The following is an 18112-nucleotide window of genomic DNA, read 5'->3' on the forward strand; positions in this document are numbered from 1 at the left end:
TTTAATGGAGTGTAACGGTGTGTTTAATGGAGTGTAACGGTGTGTTTAAAGGAGTGTAACGATGTGTTTAATGGAGTGTAACGGTGTGTTTAATGGAGTGTAATGATGTGTTTAATGGAGTGTAACGATGTGTTTAATGGAGTGTAATGATGTGTTTAATGGAGTGTAACGATGTGTTTAATGGAGTGTAACGATGTGTTTAATGGAGTGTAACGGTGTGTTTAATGGAGTGTAACGGTGTGTTTAATGGAGTGTAACGATGTGTTTAATGGGGTGTAACGATGTGTTTAATGGAGTGTAACGTTTGTTTAATGGAGTGTAACGGTGTGTTTAATGGAGTGTAACGATGTGTTTAATGGAGTGTAACGGTGTTTTTAATGGAGTGTAACGGTGTGTTTAATGGGGTGTAACGGTGTGTTTAATGGAGTGTAACGGTGTATTTAATGGAGTGTAACGGTGTGTTTAATGGAGTATAACGATGTGTTTAATGGAGTGTAACGGTGTGTTTAATGGAGTGTAATGATGTGTTTAATGGAGTGTAACGGTGTATTTAATGGAGTGTAACGATGTGTTTAATGGAGTGTAACGGTGTGTTTAATGGAGTGTAACGGTGTGTTTAATGGAGTGTAACGGTGTGTTTAATGGAGTGTAATGATGTGTTTAATGGAGTGTAACGATGTGTTTAATGGAGTGTAATGATGTGTTTAATGGAGTGTAACGATGTGTTTAATGGAGTGTAACGGTGTGTTTAATGGAGTGTAACGATGTGTTTAATGGAGTGTAACGGTGTGTTTAATGGAGTGTAACGATGTGTTTAATGGAGTGTAACGATGTGTTTAATGGAGTGTAACGGTGTGTTTAATGGAGTGTAGCGGTGTGTTTAATGGAGTGTAACGATGTGTTTAATGGAGTATAACGGTGTGTTGAAAGGAGTGTAACGGTGTGTTTAATGGAGTGTAACGGTGTGTTTAATGGAGTGTAACGATGTGTTTAATGGGGTGTAACGATGTGTTTAATGGAGTGTAACGTTTGTTTAATGGAGTGTAACGGTGTGTTTAATGGAGTGTAACGGTTTGTTTAATGGAGTGTAACGGTGTGTTTAATGGAGTGTAATGATGTGTTTAATGGAGTGTAACGATGTGTTTAATGGAGTGTAATGATGTGTTTAATGGAGTGTAACGATGTGTTTAATGGAGTGTAACGATGTGTTTAATGGAGTGTAACGGTGTGTTTAATGGAGTGTAATGATGTGTTTAATGGAGTGTAACGATGTGTTTAATGGAGTGTAACGGTGTGTTTAATGGAGTGTAGCGGTGTGTTTAATGGAGTGTAACGATGTGTTTAATGGAGTATAACGGTGTGTTGAAAGGAGTGTAACGGTGTGTTTAATGGAGTGTAACGGTGTGTTTAATGGAGTGTAAAGATGTGTTTAATGGGGTGTAACGATGTGTTTAATGGAGTGTAACGTTTGTTTAATGGAGTGTAACGGTGTGTTTAATGGAGTGTAACGGTTTGTTTAATGGAGTGTAACGGTGTTTTTAATGGAGTGTAACGGTGTGTTTAATGGGGTGTAACGGTGTGTTTAATGGAGTGCAACGGTGTGTTTAATGGAGTGTAATGATGTGTTTAATGGAGTGTAACGATGTGTTTAATGGAGTGTAATGATGTGTTTAATGGAGTGTAACGATGTGTTTAATGGAGTGTAACGATGTGTTTAATGGAGTGTAACGGTGTGTTTAATGGAGTGTAACGGTGTGTTTAATGGAGTGTAACGATGTGTTTAATGGGGTGTAACGATGTGTTTAATGGAGTGTAACGTTTGTTTAATGGAGTGTAACGGTGTGTTTAATGGAGTGTAACGATGTGTTTAATGGAGTGTAACGGTGTTTTTAATGGAGTGTAACGGTGTGTTTAATGGGGTGTAACGGTGTGTTTAATGGAGTGTAACGGTGTATTTAATGGAGTGTAACGGTGTGTTTAATGGAGTATAACGATGTGTTTAATGGAGTGTAACGGTGTGTTTAATGGAGTGTAATGATGTGTTTAATGGAGTGTAACGGTGTATTTAATGGAGTGTAATGATGTGTTTAATGGAGTGTAACGGTGTATTTAATGGAGTGTAACGATGTGTTTAATGGAGTGTAACGGTGTATTTAAGGGAGTGTAACGATGTGTTTAATGGAGTGTAACGGTGTATTTAATGGAGTGTAATGGTGTCTTTAATGGAGTGTAACGGTGTATTTAAGGGAGTGTAACGATGTGTTTAATGGAGTTTAACGGTGTGTTTAATGGAGTGTAACGGTGTGTTTAATGGAGTGTAACGGTGTGTTTAATGGAGTGTAATGATGTGTTTAATGGAGTGTAACGATGTGTTTAATGGAGTGTAATGATGTGTTTAATGGAGTGTAACGATGTGTTTAATGGAGTGTAACGATGTGTTTAATGGAGTGTAACGGTGTGTTTAATGGAGTGTAACGATGTGTTTAATGGAGTGTAACGATGTGTTTAATGGAGTGTAACGGTGTGTTTAATGGAGTGTAGCGGTGTGTTTAATGGAGTGTAACGATGTGTTTAATGGAGTATAACGGTGTGTTGAAAGGAGTGTAACGGTGTGTTTAATGGAGTGTAACGGTGTGTTTAATGGAGTGTAACGATGTGTTTAATGGGGTGTAACGATGTGTTTAATGGAGTGTAACGTTTGTTTAATGGAGTGTAACGGTGTGTTTAATGGAGTGTAACGGTTTGTTTAATGGAGTGTAACGGTGTGTTTAATGGAGTGTAATGATGTGTTTAATGGAGTGTAACGATGTGTTTAATGGAGTGTAATGATGTGTTTAATGGAGTGTAACGATGTGTTTAATGGAGTGTAACGATGTGTTTAATGGAGTGTAACGGTGTGTTTAATGGAGTGTAATGATGTGTTTAATGGAGTGTAACGATGTGTTTAATGGAGTGTAACGGTGTGTTTAATGGAGTGTAGCGGTGTGTTTAATGGAGTGTAACGATGTGTTTAATGGAGTATAACGGTGTGTTGAAAGGAGTGTAACGGTGTGTTTAATGGAGTGTAACGGTGTGTTTAATGGAGTGTAACGATGTGTTTAATGGGGTGTAACGATGTGTTTAATGGAGTGTAACGTTTGTTTAATGGAGTGTAACGGTGTGTTTAATGGAGTGTAACGGTTTGTTTAATGGAGTGTAACGGTGTTTTTAATGGAGTGTAACGGTGTGTTTAATGGGGTGTAACGGTGTGTTTAATGGAGTGCAACGGTGTGTTTAATGGAGTGCAACGGTGTGTTTAATGGAGTGTAATGGGGTGTTTAATGGAGTGTAACGGTGTGTTCAATGGAGTGTAACGATGTGTTTAATGGGGTGTAACGAAGTGTTTCATGGAGTGTAATGGTTTGTTTAATGGAGTGTAACGGTGTGTTTAATGGAGTGTAACGGTTTGTTTAATGCAGTGTAACAGTGTTTTTAATGGCGTGTAACGGTGTGTTTAATGGAGTGTAACGGTGTGTTTTATGCAGTGTAACGGTGTGTTTAATGGAGTATAACGGTGTGTTTAATGGAGTGTAACGATGTGTTGCATGGAGTGTAATGATGTGTTTAATAGAGTGTAATGATGTGTTTAATGGAGTGTAACGGTGTATTTAATGGAGTGTAATGATGTGTTTAATGGAGTGTAACGATGTGTTTAATGGAGTGTAATGATGTGTTTAATGGAGTGTAACGATGTGTTTAATGGAGTGTAACGATGTGTTTAATGGAGTGTAACGGTGTGTTTAATGGAGTGTAATGATGTGTTTAATGGAGTGTAACGATGTGTTTAATGGAGTGTAACGGTGTGTTTAATGGAGTGTAGCGGTGTGTTTAATGGAGTGTAACGATGTGTTTAATGGAGTATAACGGTGTGTTGAAAGGAGTGTAACGGTGTGTTTAATGGAGTGTAACGGTGTGTTTAATGGAGTGTAACGATGTGTTTAATGGGGTGTAACGATGTGTTTAATGGAGTGTAACGTTTGTTTAATGGAGTGTAACGGTGTGTTTAATGGAGTGTAACGGTTTGTTTAATGGAGTGTAACGGTGTTTTTAATGGAGTGTAACGGTGTGTTTAATGGGGTGTAACGGTGTGTTTAATGGAGTGCAACGGTGTGTTTAATGGAGTGCAACGGTGTGTTTAATGGAGTGTAATGGGGTGTTTAATGGAGTGTAACGGTGTGTTCAATGGAGTGTAACGATGTGTTTAATGGGGTGTAACGAAGTGTTTCATGGAGTGTAATGGTTTGTTTAATGGAGTGTAACGGTGTGTTTAATGGAGTGTAACGGTTTGTTTAATGCAGTGTAACAGTGTTTTTAATGGCGTGTAACGGTGTGTTTAATGGAGTGTAACGGTGTGTTTTATGCAGTGTAACGGTGTGTTTAATGGAGTATAACGGTGTGTTTAATGGAGTGTAACGATGTGTTTAATAGAGTATAACGGTGTGTTTAATGGAGTGTAACGATGTGTTGCATGGAGTGTAATGATGTGTTTAATAGAGTGTAATGATGTGTTTAATGGAGTGTAACGGTGTATTTAATGGAGTGTAATGATGTGTTTAATGGAGTGTAACGGTGTATTTAATGGAGTGTAACGATGTGTTTAATGGAGTGTAACGGTGTATTTAAGGGAGTGTAACGATGTGTTTAATGGAGTGTAACGGTGTATTTAATGGAGTGTAATGGTGTCTTTAATGGAGTGTAACGGTGTATTTAAGGGAGTGTAACGATGTGTTTAATGGAGTGTAACGGTGTGTTTAATGGAGTGTAACGGTGTGTTTAATGGAGTGTAACGGTGTGTTTAATGGAGTGTAATGATGTGTTTAATGGAGTGTAACGATGTGTTTAATGGAGTGTAATGATGTGTTTAATGGAGTGTAACGATGTGTTTAATGGAGTGTAACGATGTGTTTAATGGAGTGTAACGGTGTGTTTAATGGAGTGTAACGATGTGTTTAATGGAGTGTAACGATGTGTTTAATGGAGTGTAACGGTGTGTTTAATGGAGTGTAGCGGTGTGTTTAATGGAGTGTAACGATGTGTTTAATGGAGTATAACGGTGTGTTGAAAGGAGTGTAACGGTGTGTTTAATGGAGTGTAACTGTGTGTTTAATGGAGTGTAACGATGTGTTTAATGGGGTGTAACGATGTGTTTAATGGAGTGTAACGTTTGTTTAATGGAGTGTAACGGTGTGTTTAATGGAGTGTAACGGTTTGTTTAATGGAGTGTAACGGTGTGTTTAATGGAGTGTAATGATGTGTTTAATGGAGTGTAACGATGTGTTTAATGGAGTGTAATGATGTGTTTAATGGAGTGTAACGATGTGTTTAATGGAGTGTAACGATGTGTTTAATGGAGTGTAACGGTGTGTTTAATGGAGTGTAATGATGTGTTTAATGGAGTGTAACGATGTGTTTAATGGAGTGTAACGGTGTGTTTAATGGAGTGTAGCGGTGTGTTTAATGGAGTGTAACGATGTGTTTAATGGAGTATAACGGTGTGTTGAAAGGAGTGTAACGGTGTGTTTAATGGAGTGTAACGGTGTGTTTAATGGAGTGTAACGATGTGTTTAATGGGGTGTAACGATGTGTTTAATGGAGTGTAACGTTTGTTTAATGGAGTGTAACGGTGTGTTTAATGGAGTGTAACGGTTTGTTTAATGGAGTGTAACGGTGTTTTTAATGGAGTGTAACGGTGTGTTTAATGGGGTGTAACGGTGTGTTTAATGGAGTGCAACGGTGTGTTTAATGGAGTGCAACGGTGTGTTTAATGGAGTGTAATGGGGTGTTTAATGGAGTGTAACGGTGTGTTCAATGGAGTGTAACGATGTGTTTAATGGGGTGTAACGAAGTGTTTCATGGAGTGTAATGGTTTGTTTAATGGAGTGTAACGGTGTGTTTAATGGAGTGTAACGGTTTGTTTAATGCAGTGTAACAGTGTTTTTAATGGCGTGTAACGGTGTGTTTAATGGAGTGTAACGGTGTGTTTTATGCAGTGTAACGGTGTGTTTAATGGAGTATAATGGTGTGTTTAATGGAGTGTAACGATGTGTTTAATAGAGTATAACGGTGTGTTTAATGGAGTGTAACGATGTGTTGCATGGAGTGTAATGATGTGTTTAATAGAGTGTAACGATGTGTTTAATGGGGTGTAACGATGTGTTGCATGGAGTGTAACGATGTGTTTAATAGAGTGTAATGATGTGTTTAATGGAGTGTAACGAAGTGTTTCATGGAGTGTAATGGTTTTTTAATGGAGTGTAACGGTGTGTTTAATGGAGTGTAACGGTTTGTTTAATGGAGTGTCACAGTGTTTTTAATGGAGTGTAACGGTGTGTTTAATGGAGTGTAACGGTGTGTTTTATGCAGTGTAACGGTGTGTTTAATGGAGTATAACGGTGTGTTTAATGGAGTGTAACGATGTGTTTAATAGAGTGTAACGATGTGTTTAATGGGGTGTAACGATGTGTTGCATGGAGTGTAACGATGTGTTGAATAGAGTGTAACGATGTGTTTAATGGAGTGTAACGATGTGTTGCATGGAGTGTAACGATGTGTTTAATAGAGTGTAACGATGTGTTTAATGGAGTGTAACGATGTGTTTAATGGAGTGTAACGGTGTGTTTAATGGCGGGTAACGGTGTGTTTAATGGAGTGTAACGATGTGTTTAATGGAGTGTAACGGTGTGTTTAATGGAGTGTAACGATGTGTTTAATGCGTGTAACGATGTGTTTAATGGAGTGTAACGGTGTATTTAATGGAGTGTAACGATGTGTTTAATGGAGTCTAACGGTGTATTTAATGGAGTGTAACGGTGTGTTTAATGGCGTGTAACGTTGTGTTTAATGGAGTGTAACGGTGTGTTTAATGGAGTGTAACGGTGTGTTTAATGGAGTGTAACGATGTGTTTAATGGAGTGTAACGATGTGTTTAATGGAGTGTAACGGTGTGTTTAATGGCGTGTAACGGTGTGTTTAATGGAGTGTAACGGTGTGTTTAATGGAGTGTAATGGTGTGTTTAATGGAGTGTAACGGTGTGTTCAATGGAGTGTAACGGTGTGTTTAATAGAGTGTAACGATGTGTTTAATGGAGTGTAACGATGTGTTTAATGGAGTGTAACGATGTGTTTAATGGAGTGTAACGGTGTGTTTAATGGCGTGTAACGGTGTGTTTAATGGAGTGTAATGGTGTCTTTAATGGAGTGTAATGGTGTGTTTAATGGAGTGTAACGGTGTGTTCAATGGAGTGTAACGAAGTGTTTCATGGAGTGTAATGGTTTTTTTAATGGAGTGTAACGGTGTGTTTAATGGAGTGTAACGGTTTGTTTAATGGAGTGTCACAGTGTTTTTAATGGAGTGTAACGGTGTGTTTAATGGAGTGTAACGGTGTGTTTTATGCAGTGTAACGGTGTGTTTAATGGAGTATAACGGTGTGTTTAATGGAGTGTAACGATGTGTTTAATAGAGTGTAACGATGTGTTTAATGGGGTGTAACGATGTGTTGCATGGAGTGTAACGATGTGTTGAATAGAGTGTAACGATGTGTTTAATGGAGTGTAACGATGTGTTGCATGGAGTGTAACGATGTGTTTAATAGAGTGTAACGATGTGTTTAATGGAGTGTAACGATGTGTTTAATGGAGTGTAACGGTGTGTTTAATGGCGGGTAACGGTGTGTTTAATGGAGTGTAACGATGTGTTTAATGGAGTGTAACGGTGTGTTTAATGGAGTGTAACGATGTGTTTAATGCGTGTAACGATGTGTTTAATGGAGTGTAACGGTGTATTTAATGGAGTGTAACGATGTGTTTAATGGAGTCTAACGGTATATTTAATGGAGTGTAACGGTGTGTTTAATGGCGTGTAACGGTGTGTTTAATGGAGTGTAACGGTGTGTTTAATGGAGTGTAACGGTGTGTTTAATGGAGTGTCACGATGTGTTTAATGGAGTGTAATGGTGTTTTTAATGGAGTGTAACGGTGTGTTTAATGGAGTGTAACGATGTGTTTAATGGAGTGTAACGGTTTGTTCAATGGAGTGTAAGGGTGTGTTTAATGGAGTGTAACGGTGTGTTTAATGGAGTATAACGGTGTGTTTAATGGAGTGTAACGATGTGTTTAATAGAGTGTAACGGTGTGTTTAATGGAGTGTAACGGTTTGTTTAATGGAGTGTCACAGTGTTTTTAATGGAGTGTAACGGTGTGTTTAATGGAGTGTAACGGTGTGTTTTATGCAGTGTAACGGTGTGTTTAAAGGAGTATAACGGTGTGTTTAATGGAGCGTAACGATGTGTTTAATAGAGTGTAACGATGTGTTTAATGGGGTGTAACGATGTGTTGCATGGAGTGTAACGATGTGTTTAATAGAGTGTAACGATGTGTTTAATGGGGTGTAACGATGTGTTGCATGGAGTGTAACGATGTGTTTAATAGAGTGTAACGATGTGTTTAATGGAGTGTAACGATGTGTTTAATGGAGTGTAAAGGTGTGTTTAATGGCGTGTAACGGTGTGTTTAATGGAGTGTAACGATGTGTTTAATGGAGTGTAACGGTGTGTTTAATGGAGTGTAACGGTGTGTTTAATGGAGTGTAACGGTGTGTTTAATGGCGGGTAACGGTGTGTTTAATGGAGTGTAACGATGTGTTTAATGGAGTGTAACGGTGTGTTTAATGGAGTGTAACGATGTGTTTAATGCGTGTAACGATGTGTTTAATGGAGTGTAACGGTGTATTTAATGGAGTGTAACGATGTGTTTAATGGAGTCTAATGGTGTATTTAATGGAGTGTAACGGTGTGTTTAATGGCGTGTAACGGTGTGTTTAATGGAGTGTAACGGTGTTTTTAATGGAGTGTAACGGTGTGTTTAATGGAGTGTAACGATGTGTTTAATGGAGTGTAACGGTGTGTTTAATGGAGTGTAACGGTGTGTTCAATGGAGTGTAATGGTGTGTTTAATGGAGTGTAACGGTGTGTTTAATGGAGTATAACGGTGTGTTTAATGGCGTGTAACGATGTGTTTAATGCGTGTAACGATGTGTTTAATGGAGTGTAACGGTGTATTTAATGGAGTGTAAGGATGTGTTTAATGGAGTGTAACGGTGTATTTAATGGAGTGTAACGGTGTGTTTAATGGCGTGTAACGGTGTGTTTAATGGAGTGTAACGGTCTGTTTAATGGAGTGTAACGTGTGTTTAATGGAGTATAACGGTGTGTTTAATGGAGTGTAACGATGTGTTTAATAGAGTGTAACGATGTGTTTAATGGAGTGTAACGATGTGTTGCATGGAGTGTAACGATGTGTTTAATAGAGTGTAACGATGTGTTTAATGGAGTGTAACAATGTGTTTAATGGAGTGTAACGATGTGTTTAATGGAGTGTAACGGTGTGTTTAATGGCGTGTAACGGTGTGTTTAATGGAGTGTAACGGTGTCTTTAATGGAGTGTAATGGTGTGTTTAATGGAGTGTAACGGTGTGTTCAATGGAGTGTAACGATGTGTTTAATGGGGTGTAACGATGTGTTTAATAGAGTGTAACGATGTGTTTAATGGGGTGTAACGATGTGTTGCATGGAGTGTAACGATGTGTTTAATAGAGTGTATCGATGTGTTTAATGGAGTGTAACGATGTGTTTAATGGAGTATAACGGTGTGTTTAATGGAGTGTAACGATGTGTTTAATAGAGTGTAACGATGTGTTTAATGGGGTGTAACGATGTGTTGCATGGAGTGTAACGATGTGTTGAATAGAGTGTAACGATGTGTTTAATGGAGTGTAACGATGTGTTGCATGGAGTGTAACGATGTGTTTAATAGAGTGTAACGATGTGTTTAATGGAGTGTAACGATGTGTCTAATGGAGTGTAACGGTGTGTTTAATGGAGTGTAACGGTGTGTTCAATGGAGTGTAACGGTCTGTTTAATGGAGTGTAACGGTGTGTTTAATGGAGTGTAACGGTGTGTTTAATGGAGTGTAACGATGTGTTTAATAGAGTGTAACGATGTGTTTAATGGGGTGTAACGATGTGCTGCATGGAGTGTAACGATGTGTTTAATAGAGTGTAACGGTGTGTTTAATGGAGTATAACGGTGTGTTTAATGGAGTGTAACGGTGTGTTTAATGGAGTGTAACGATGTGTTTAATGGAGTGTAACGGTGTGTTTAATGGAGTGTAACGGTGTGTTTAATGGCGTGTAACGATGTGTTTAATGGGGTGTAACGATGTGTTGCATGGAGTGTAACGATGTGTTTAATAGAGTGTAACGGTGTGTTTAATGGAGTATAACGGTGTGTTTAATGGAGTGTAACGATGTGTTTAATAGAGTGTAACGATGTGTTTAATGGGGTGTAACGATGTGTTGCATGGAGTGTAACGATGTGTTTAATAGAGTGTAACGATGTGTTTAATGGAGTGTAACGGTGTGTTTAATGGAGTGTAACGATGTGTTTAATGGAGTGTAACGGTGTGTTTAATGGCGTGTAACGGTGTGTTTAATGGAGTGTAACGGTGTCTTTAATGGAGTGCAATGGTGTGTTTAATGGAGTGTAACGGTGTGTTCAATGGAGTGTAACGATGTGTTTAATGGGGTGTAACGATGTGTTTAATAGAGTGTAACGATGTGTTTAATGGGGTGTAACGATGTGTTGCATGGAGTGTAACGATGTGTTTAATAGAGTGTATCGATGTGTTTAATGGAGTGTAACGATATGTTTAATGGAGTGTAACGATGTGTTTAATGGAGTGTAACGATGTGTTTAATGGAGTGTAACGATGTGTTTAATAGAGTGTATCGATGTGTTTAATGGAGTGTAATGGTGTGTTTAATGGAGTGTAACGATGTGTTTAATGGAGTGTAACGATGTGTTTAATGGGGTGTAACGATGTGTTTAATGGAATGTAACGGTGTGTTTAATGGAGTGTAACGGTGTGTTTAATGGCGTGTAACGGTGTGTTTAATGGAGTGTAACGGTGTGTTTAATGGAGTGTAACGATGTGTTTAATAGAGTGTAACGATGTGTTTAATGGGGTGTAACGATGTGTTGCATGGAGTGTAACGATGTGTTTAATAGAGTGTAACGATGTGTTTAATGGAGTGTAACGGTGTGTTTAATGGAGTGTAACGGTGTGTTCAATGGAGCGTAACGGTCTGTTTAATGGAGTGTAACGGTGTGTTTAATGGAGTGTAACGGTGTGTTTAATGGAGTGTAACGGTGTGTTTAATGGAGTGTAATGATGTGTTTAATGGAGTGTAACGATGTGTTTAATGGAGTGTAACGGTGTGTTTAATGGAGTGTAACGGGGTGTTTAATGGAGTGTAACGATGTGTTTAATGGAGTGTAACGGTGTGTTTAATGGAGTGTAACGGGGTGTTTAATGGGGTGTAACGATGTGTTTCATGGAGTGTACCGATGTGTTTAATGGAGTGTAACGATGTGTTTAATGGAGTGTAACGATGTGTTTAATGGAGTGTAACGGTGTGTTTAATGGCGTGTAACGGTGTGTTTAATGGAGTGTAACGGTGTGTTTAATGGAGTGTAACGGTGTGTTCAATGGAGTGTAACGGTCTGTTTAATGGAGTGTAACGGTGTGTTTAATGGAGTATAACGGTGTGTTTAATGGTGTGTAACGATGTGTTTAATGGAGTGTAATGGTGTGTTTAATGGAGTGTAACGGTGTATTTAATGGAGTGTAACGATGTGTTTAATGGAGTGTAACGGTGTATTTAAGTGCGTGTAATGGTGTCTTTAATGGAGTGTAACGGTGTATTTAAGGGAGTGTAACGATGTGTTTAATGGAGTGTAACGGTGTGTTTAATGGAGTGTAACGGTGTGTTTAATGGAGTGTAATGATGTGTTTAATGGAGTGTAACGATGTGTTTAATGGAGTGTAACGGTGTGTTTAATGGAGTGTAACGGGGTGTTTAATGGAGTGTAACGATGTGTTTAATGGAGTGTAACGGTGTGTTTAATGGAGTGTAACGGTGTGTTCAATGGAGCGTAACGGTGTGTTTAATGGAGTGTAACGGTGTGTTTAATGGAGTGTAACGGTGTGTTTAATGGAGTGTAACGATGTGTTTAATAGAGTGTAACGATGTGTTTAATGGGGTGTAACGATGTGCTGCATGGAGTGTAACGATGTGTTTAATAGAGTGTAACGGTGTGTTTAATGGAGTATAACGGTGTGTTTAATGGAGTGTAACGGTGTGTTTAATGGCGTGTAACGATGTGTTTAATGGGGTGTAACGATGTGTTGCATGGAGTGTAACGATGTGTTTAATAGAGTGTAACGGTGTGTTTAATGGAGTATAACGGTGTGTTTAATGGAGTGTAACGATGTGTTTAATAGAGTGTAACAATGTGTTTAATGGGGTGTAACGATGTGTTTAATGGAGTGTAACGGTGTGTTTAATGGAGTGTAACGATATGTTTAATGGAGTGTAACGGTGTGTTTAATGGAGTGTAACGGTGTGTTTAATGGCGTGTAACGGTGTGTTTAATGGAGTGTAACAGTGTGTTTAATGGAGTGTAACGATGTGTTTAATGGCGTGTAACGATGTGTTTAATGGAGTGTAACGGTGTATTTAATGGAGTGTAACGATGTGTTTAATGGAGTGTAACGGTGTATTTAATGGAGTGTAACGGTGTGATTAATGGCGTGTAACGGTGTGTTTAATGGAGTGTAACGGTGTGTTTAATGGAGTGTAACGATGTGTTTAATGGAGTGTAACGGTGTGTTTAATGGAGTGTAACGATGTGTTTAATGGCGTGTAACGATGTGTTTAATGGAGTGTAACGGTGTGTTTAATGGAGTGGAACGATGTGTTTAATGGAGTGTAACGGTGTGTTTAATGGAGTGTAACGGTGTGTTCAATGGAGTGTAATGGTGTGTTTAATGGAGTGTAACGGTGTGTTTAATGGAGTATAACGGTGTGTTTAATGGAGTGTAACGATGTGTTTAATAGAGTGTAACGATGTGTTTAATGGGGTGTAACGATGTGTTTCATGGAGTGTACCGATGTGTTTAATGGAGTGTAACGATGTGTTTAATGGAGTGTAACGATGTGTTTAATGGAGTGTAACGGTGTGTTTAATGGCGTGTAACGGTCTGTTTAATGGAGTGTAACGGTGTGTTTAATGGAGTGTAACGGTGTGTTCAATGGAGTGTAACGGTCTGTTTAATGGAGTGTAACGGTGTGTTTAATGGAGTATAACGGTGTGTTTAATGGAGTGTAACGGTGTGTTTAATGGAGTGTAACGGTGTGTTCAATGGAGTGTAACGGTCTGTTTAATGGAGTGTAACGGTGTGTTTAATGGAGTATAACGGTGTGTTTAATGGTGTGTAACGATGTGTTTAATGGAGTGTAATGGTGTGTTTAATGGAGTGTAACGGTGTATTTAATGGAGTGTAACGATGTGTTTAATGGAGTGTAACGGTGTATTTAAGTGCGTGTAATGGTGTCTTTAATGGAGTGTAACGGTGTATTTAAGGGAGTGTAACGATGTGTTTAATGGAGTGTAACGGTGTGTTTAATGGAGTGTAACGGTGTGTTTAATGGAGTGTAATGATGTGTTTAATGGAGTGTAACGATGTGTTTAATGGAGTGTAACGGTGTGTTTAATGGAGTGTAACGGGGTGTTTAATGGAGTGTAATGATGTGTTTAATGGAGTGTAACGATGTGTTTAATGGAGTGTAACGGTGTTTTTAATGGAGTGTAACGATGTGTTTAATGGAGTGTAACGGTGTGTTTAATGGAGTGTAACGGTGTGTTTAATGGAGTATAACGGTGTGTTTAATGGAGTGTAACGGTGTGTTTAATGGAGTGTAACGGTGTGTTTAATGGCGTGTAACGGTGTGTTTAATGGAGTGTAACGGTGTGTTTAATGGAGTGTAACGATGTGTTTAATGGAGTGTAACGGTGTGTTTGATGGAGTGTAACGATGTGTTTAATGGTGTGTAACGATGTGTTTAATGGAGTGTAACGATGTGTTTAATGGAGTGTAACGGTGTATTTAATGGAGTGTAACGATGTGTTTAATGGAGTGTAACGGTGTGTTTAATGGAGTGTAACGGTGTGTTTAATGGAGTGTAACGATGTGTTTAATGGAGTGTAACGGTGTGTTTAATGGAGTGTAACGATGTGTTTAATGGAGTGTAACGGTGTGTTTAATGGCGTGTAACGGTGTGTTTAATGGAGTGTAACGGTGTGTTTAATGGAGTGTAACGATGTGTTTAATGGAGTGTAACGGTGTGTTTAATGGAGTGTAACGATGTGTTTAATGGAGTGTAACGATGTGTTTAATGGAGTATAACGGTGTGTTTAATGGAGTGTAACGATGTGTTTAATGGAATGTAACGGTGTGTTTAATGGAGTGTAACGATGTGTTTAATGGAATGTAACGATGTGTTTAATGGAGTGTAATGGTGTGTTTAATGGATTGTAACGATGTGTTTAATGGAGTGTAACGATGTGTTTAATGGAGTGTAATGGTGTGTTTAATGGAGTATAACGGTGTGTTTAATGGAGTGTAATGGTGTGTTTAATGGCGTGTAACGGTGTGTTTACTGGTGTGTAAAGGTGTAATGGTGCAATTAATGGCATGTAATGTCAGTCGGAATGTCTGACCTGATGATCCAGCGGCAGAAGCTACTGCTGTTGTAGGTCTCAGAATCTGATGACCTGAATGATCCGCTTGGTCCTCTCAGGACAAACTGTCCATCACATGCTGTTGCTATGAAGAGTAACACAAGAAGTGTCACCCAACCTGTATCAAACACAGGTGCATCTGTTTTTCATATGAATGGAACTATGATCTGAGATCTTGACTGACCACACAGAGCAACAGCTTCATCAGACGCATCAGGACAATCACGGACTCCGTCACAGAACCGACCAATCAGAACACACTCTGATCCATCAGCACATAACTTGTGATCAGGGGGACATGCTAGAGCAGAGAACTGGAAGAGTCAGAAACAGTGACTGAACTCACGTGACAGAAAACCTGATGTTGTTTCACCTGCTGTTGGCGTGATGCTGGTTGGTGCCGGTGTCGTCTCACCCGGTTTACCTACACAAACACATGAAGTTGGTTCATTGTTCAACAACAACATAAAAGCCACAAAAACAGCTTATTGTTCATTTTGTACATCCCAAACACCCTGTTTTACCTTGTTTAATTATTCCAGAATGAGCTAAACCAACATAATCTAATTTTAAAGTTATTCTCATTCATATTATTGCAGTATTGATAAGTTGATGACGGAACATGACAAACTCACCAGTGATGTGGATGCTGTTTGCGTCGATCACAAGCCCCCTGTCTTCTGCTTGCTGAAGCCCTGCCCCCAGCTGCCGCTCCGCCTCCTTCGTGTCAACCGGCTGATTGAACCAGAGGTCAAAGGTCACCACCACACTGCCTGGACTGAAGACATAGATCAGTAAGGACCAATATGATTTGATCAGACACTTTGGATGATAATCAGAGCAGTTATTGATCTTTTGAATCTGGTTCAGGTTCAGAAAAACTGAACAATAAAAAAAAAAGTCAACTCCAAACAGCTGATTATTGATGTGACTGATCAATATTGATCTGATTGAATGGAATACATCATTGATCATCAGTGATGTTCCAACAATTAGACAGATAAAGAAGGATGTGATCAACCAGATGTCTGACCTGAAGTACTGAACCTGACAAGATCTGTAGGTCTGCCGAAGATCACTGAGCTCATACGCCTCTGATATCTGTGGACCAATCAGAGCTCATATTGTGAACTTGTGGACCAATCAGAGCTCATATTGTGAACTTATATTGTGAACTCTATATTGATGCTCTGTCTGTCCAGTTGAATGTTTGTCAAACTGGTTGTACTGTTGGAAATGTCCTGTGGAACCATCTGATGTATGCAGATGACTTGGTGTTGATAAGTCCTTGTAGTGCAGGCCTACAGATGCTCTCGAATATCTGTTCCTTGTACGGTATTGAATATGACGTTAAGAACAATGCTTTGAAAACCACATCATGATTATAAGTAACAAAGAGGACCAGAAGTAGGCTTTTCCCGACTTTTATCTCAGTGGAAATGTCCTTAAAGTGACAGAAGAGGTGAAATTCCTCGGACACTACATCACAAGTGACCTCTGGGATGACAGAGACTTGCATAGGCAGTGATGTAAACTCTATGGTCGGGCTAATGTATTAGCGCGTAAACTCTACATGTGTTCCACCGATGTTAAAATGATGCTTTTCACAACATTCTGCTCCAGGTGTATACGGCGAACTGATGTTGCAGTTACAAAAAGAAGAGCATACAGTCCCTAATGGTAGCATACAACGACTCTCTGAGAAAACTCTGGAAAATCCCAAGACACAGCAGTGCCAGTCAGATGTTTGTGAGCAATAATGTCAGATCTTGTGCTGCTGTTGTCAGACATTATACTTATGCATTCATCTGCAGAGCTCTGAAACTGTTGAATGATGTTGTACAAGCTCCGGTCTGTCCTAGGATAAGCTCTGTCAGGTTGACATCTGATATCTGGAAAACTGGCACTCTTGCCAATATTTATAATTCTTCGTGCATTGCAGTTCTTCTTTTGTATCTAGCATTTTATTTTTTTCCATTTTATTTAATTTAATTTTATTTTATTTAGTCAATTTCTATGGACCAGGACTCTGTGTCCTAAATAAAGCTTGAATTGAATTGAATTGAATTGAATTGAACCTGTGGACCAATCAGAGCTCAGATTGTGAACCTGTGGACCAATCAGAGCTCAGGCTGTGAACCTGTGGACCAATCAGAGCTCAGGCTGTGAACCTGTGGACCAATCAGAGCTCAGGCTGTGAACCTGAGGACCAATCAGAGCTCAGATTGTGAACCTGTGGACCAATCAGAGCTCAGGCTGTGAACCTGTGGACCAATCAGAGCTCAGATTGTGAACCTGTGGACCAATCAGAGCTCAGATTGTGAACCTGTGGACCAATCAGAGCTCAGGCTGTGAACCTGTGGACCAATCAGAGCTCAGATTGTGAACCTGTGGACCAATCAGAGCTCAGGCTGTGAACCTGTGGACCAATCAGAGCTCAGATTGTGAACCTGTGGACCAATCAGAGCTCAGGCTGTGAACCTGTGGACCAATCAGAGCTCATATTGTGAACCTGAGGACCAATCAGAGCTCAGGCTGTGAACCTGTGGACCAATCAGAGCTCATATTGTGAACCTGAGGACCAATCAGAGCTCAGGCTGTGAACCTGGTCTCACCAGCTGTGTCACGTCGTAGGACAAAGATTTAAACTCCTGACTGCTGGCGTTCTTCAGGTCTTCAGAGAACTCGGCTCCCTCAGTAATGGACATCCGCGCTACCAGCTGCACCGGTTCATTTACACCTGCACATATGATCGATGACATCATTATCAAATGACCTGGAAGCGATCAGCTGATGGACGTAGTTTACCGTGAGGTTTCAGGATGATCCAGGAGAGGACGATCAGAGAGACACAGCAGAGAAGAAGAAGAGAAGAGATGATGATGAGGAGGAACTCCAGAGGTGACAGACGCCTCTTCATCCTGACAGGTGAACCATTAATACACAATCAATAATTCAGGTTCCTTTCAGCTTTACTTGATAATCAATTCATAATCAATAACCAAGTTAAGGAAAACCAGCATCGGATGTTGACGTGGATCTGATCCGCCATCCTGAGCTGTACGAGGTGACACTTAGATGATCAATACACAATCAATATACAATAAATACACTTCAACATTCAATAAATAAAATAAATTGTATAATCAATACATGATCAATTCACTATAAAGAAAAAACAATAAATATTTGATCAATTAAAATGATTGATAGTAGTGTAGTAAAGATTACCAACGATCTTGTGACGCTCGTATTGAAGTTTGATCAATCATGAGAAGAACACTGATCAGGATGGAGGTGGATGAAAGACATGAGAGGATATTGATTATTGATTATTGTGTGATTTACCTGGCGGTAGAAGCGATCAGAACTCCCTCTGAGCAACTTTTCGTCTTCTCTCCGACTGATGTCAGCAGCGTTTATTCACCACAGG

At 39.4% G+C, this 18112-nt stretch overlaps 1 protein-coding gene across 1 annotated transcript in view; it reads right to left on the reverse strand.

Moving 5' to 3' along the window:
• The window catches only part of tmprss15 (transmembrane serine protease 15), a gene marked incomplete at both ends in the record, with an annotated part of 55673 nt that extends 38074 nt beyond the window's left edge, over positions 1 to 17599 (reverse strand). Inside the window, 7 exons of the mRNA XM_079247504.1 lie at positions 14659 to 14764; positions 14864 to 14980; positions 15053 to 15103; positions 15315 to 15457; positions 15713 to 15780; positions 17295 to 17419; positions 17488 to 17599. Of these exons, the coding sequence (XP_079103630.1) occupies positions 14659 to 14764; positions 14864 to 14980; positions 15053 to 15103; positions 15315 to 15457; positions 15713 to 15780; positions 17295 to 17419; positions 17488 to 17599 (722 nt within the window). The remainder of the gene's footprint in view (positions 1 to 14658; positions 14765 to 14863; positions 14981 to 15052; positions 15104 to 15314; positions 15458 to 15712; positions 15781 to 17294; positions 17420 to 17487) is intronic.
• Positions 17600 to 18112: the final 513 nt, after the last annotated feature.

Source organism: Telmatherina bonti (assembly GCF_933228915.1).
Source record: "Telmatherina bonti genome assembly, chromosome: 10".
Classification (NCBI taxonomy): Eukaryota; Metazoa; Chordata; class Actinopteri; order Atheriniformes; family Telmatherinidae; genus Telmatherina; species Telmatherina bonti.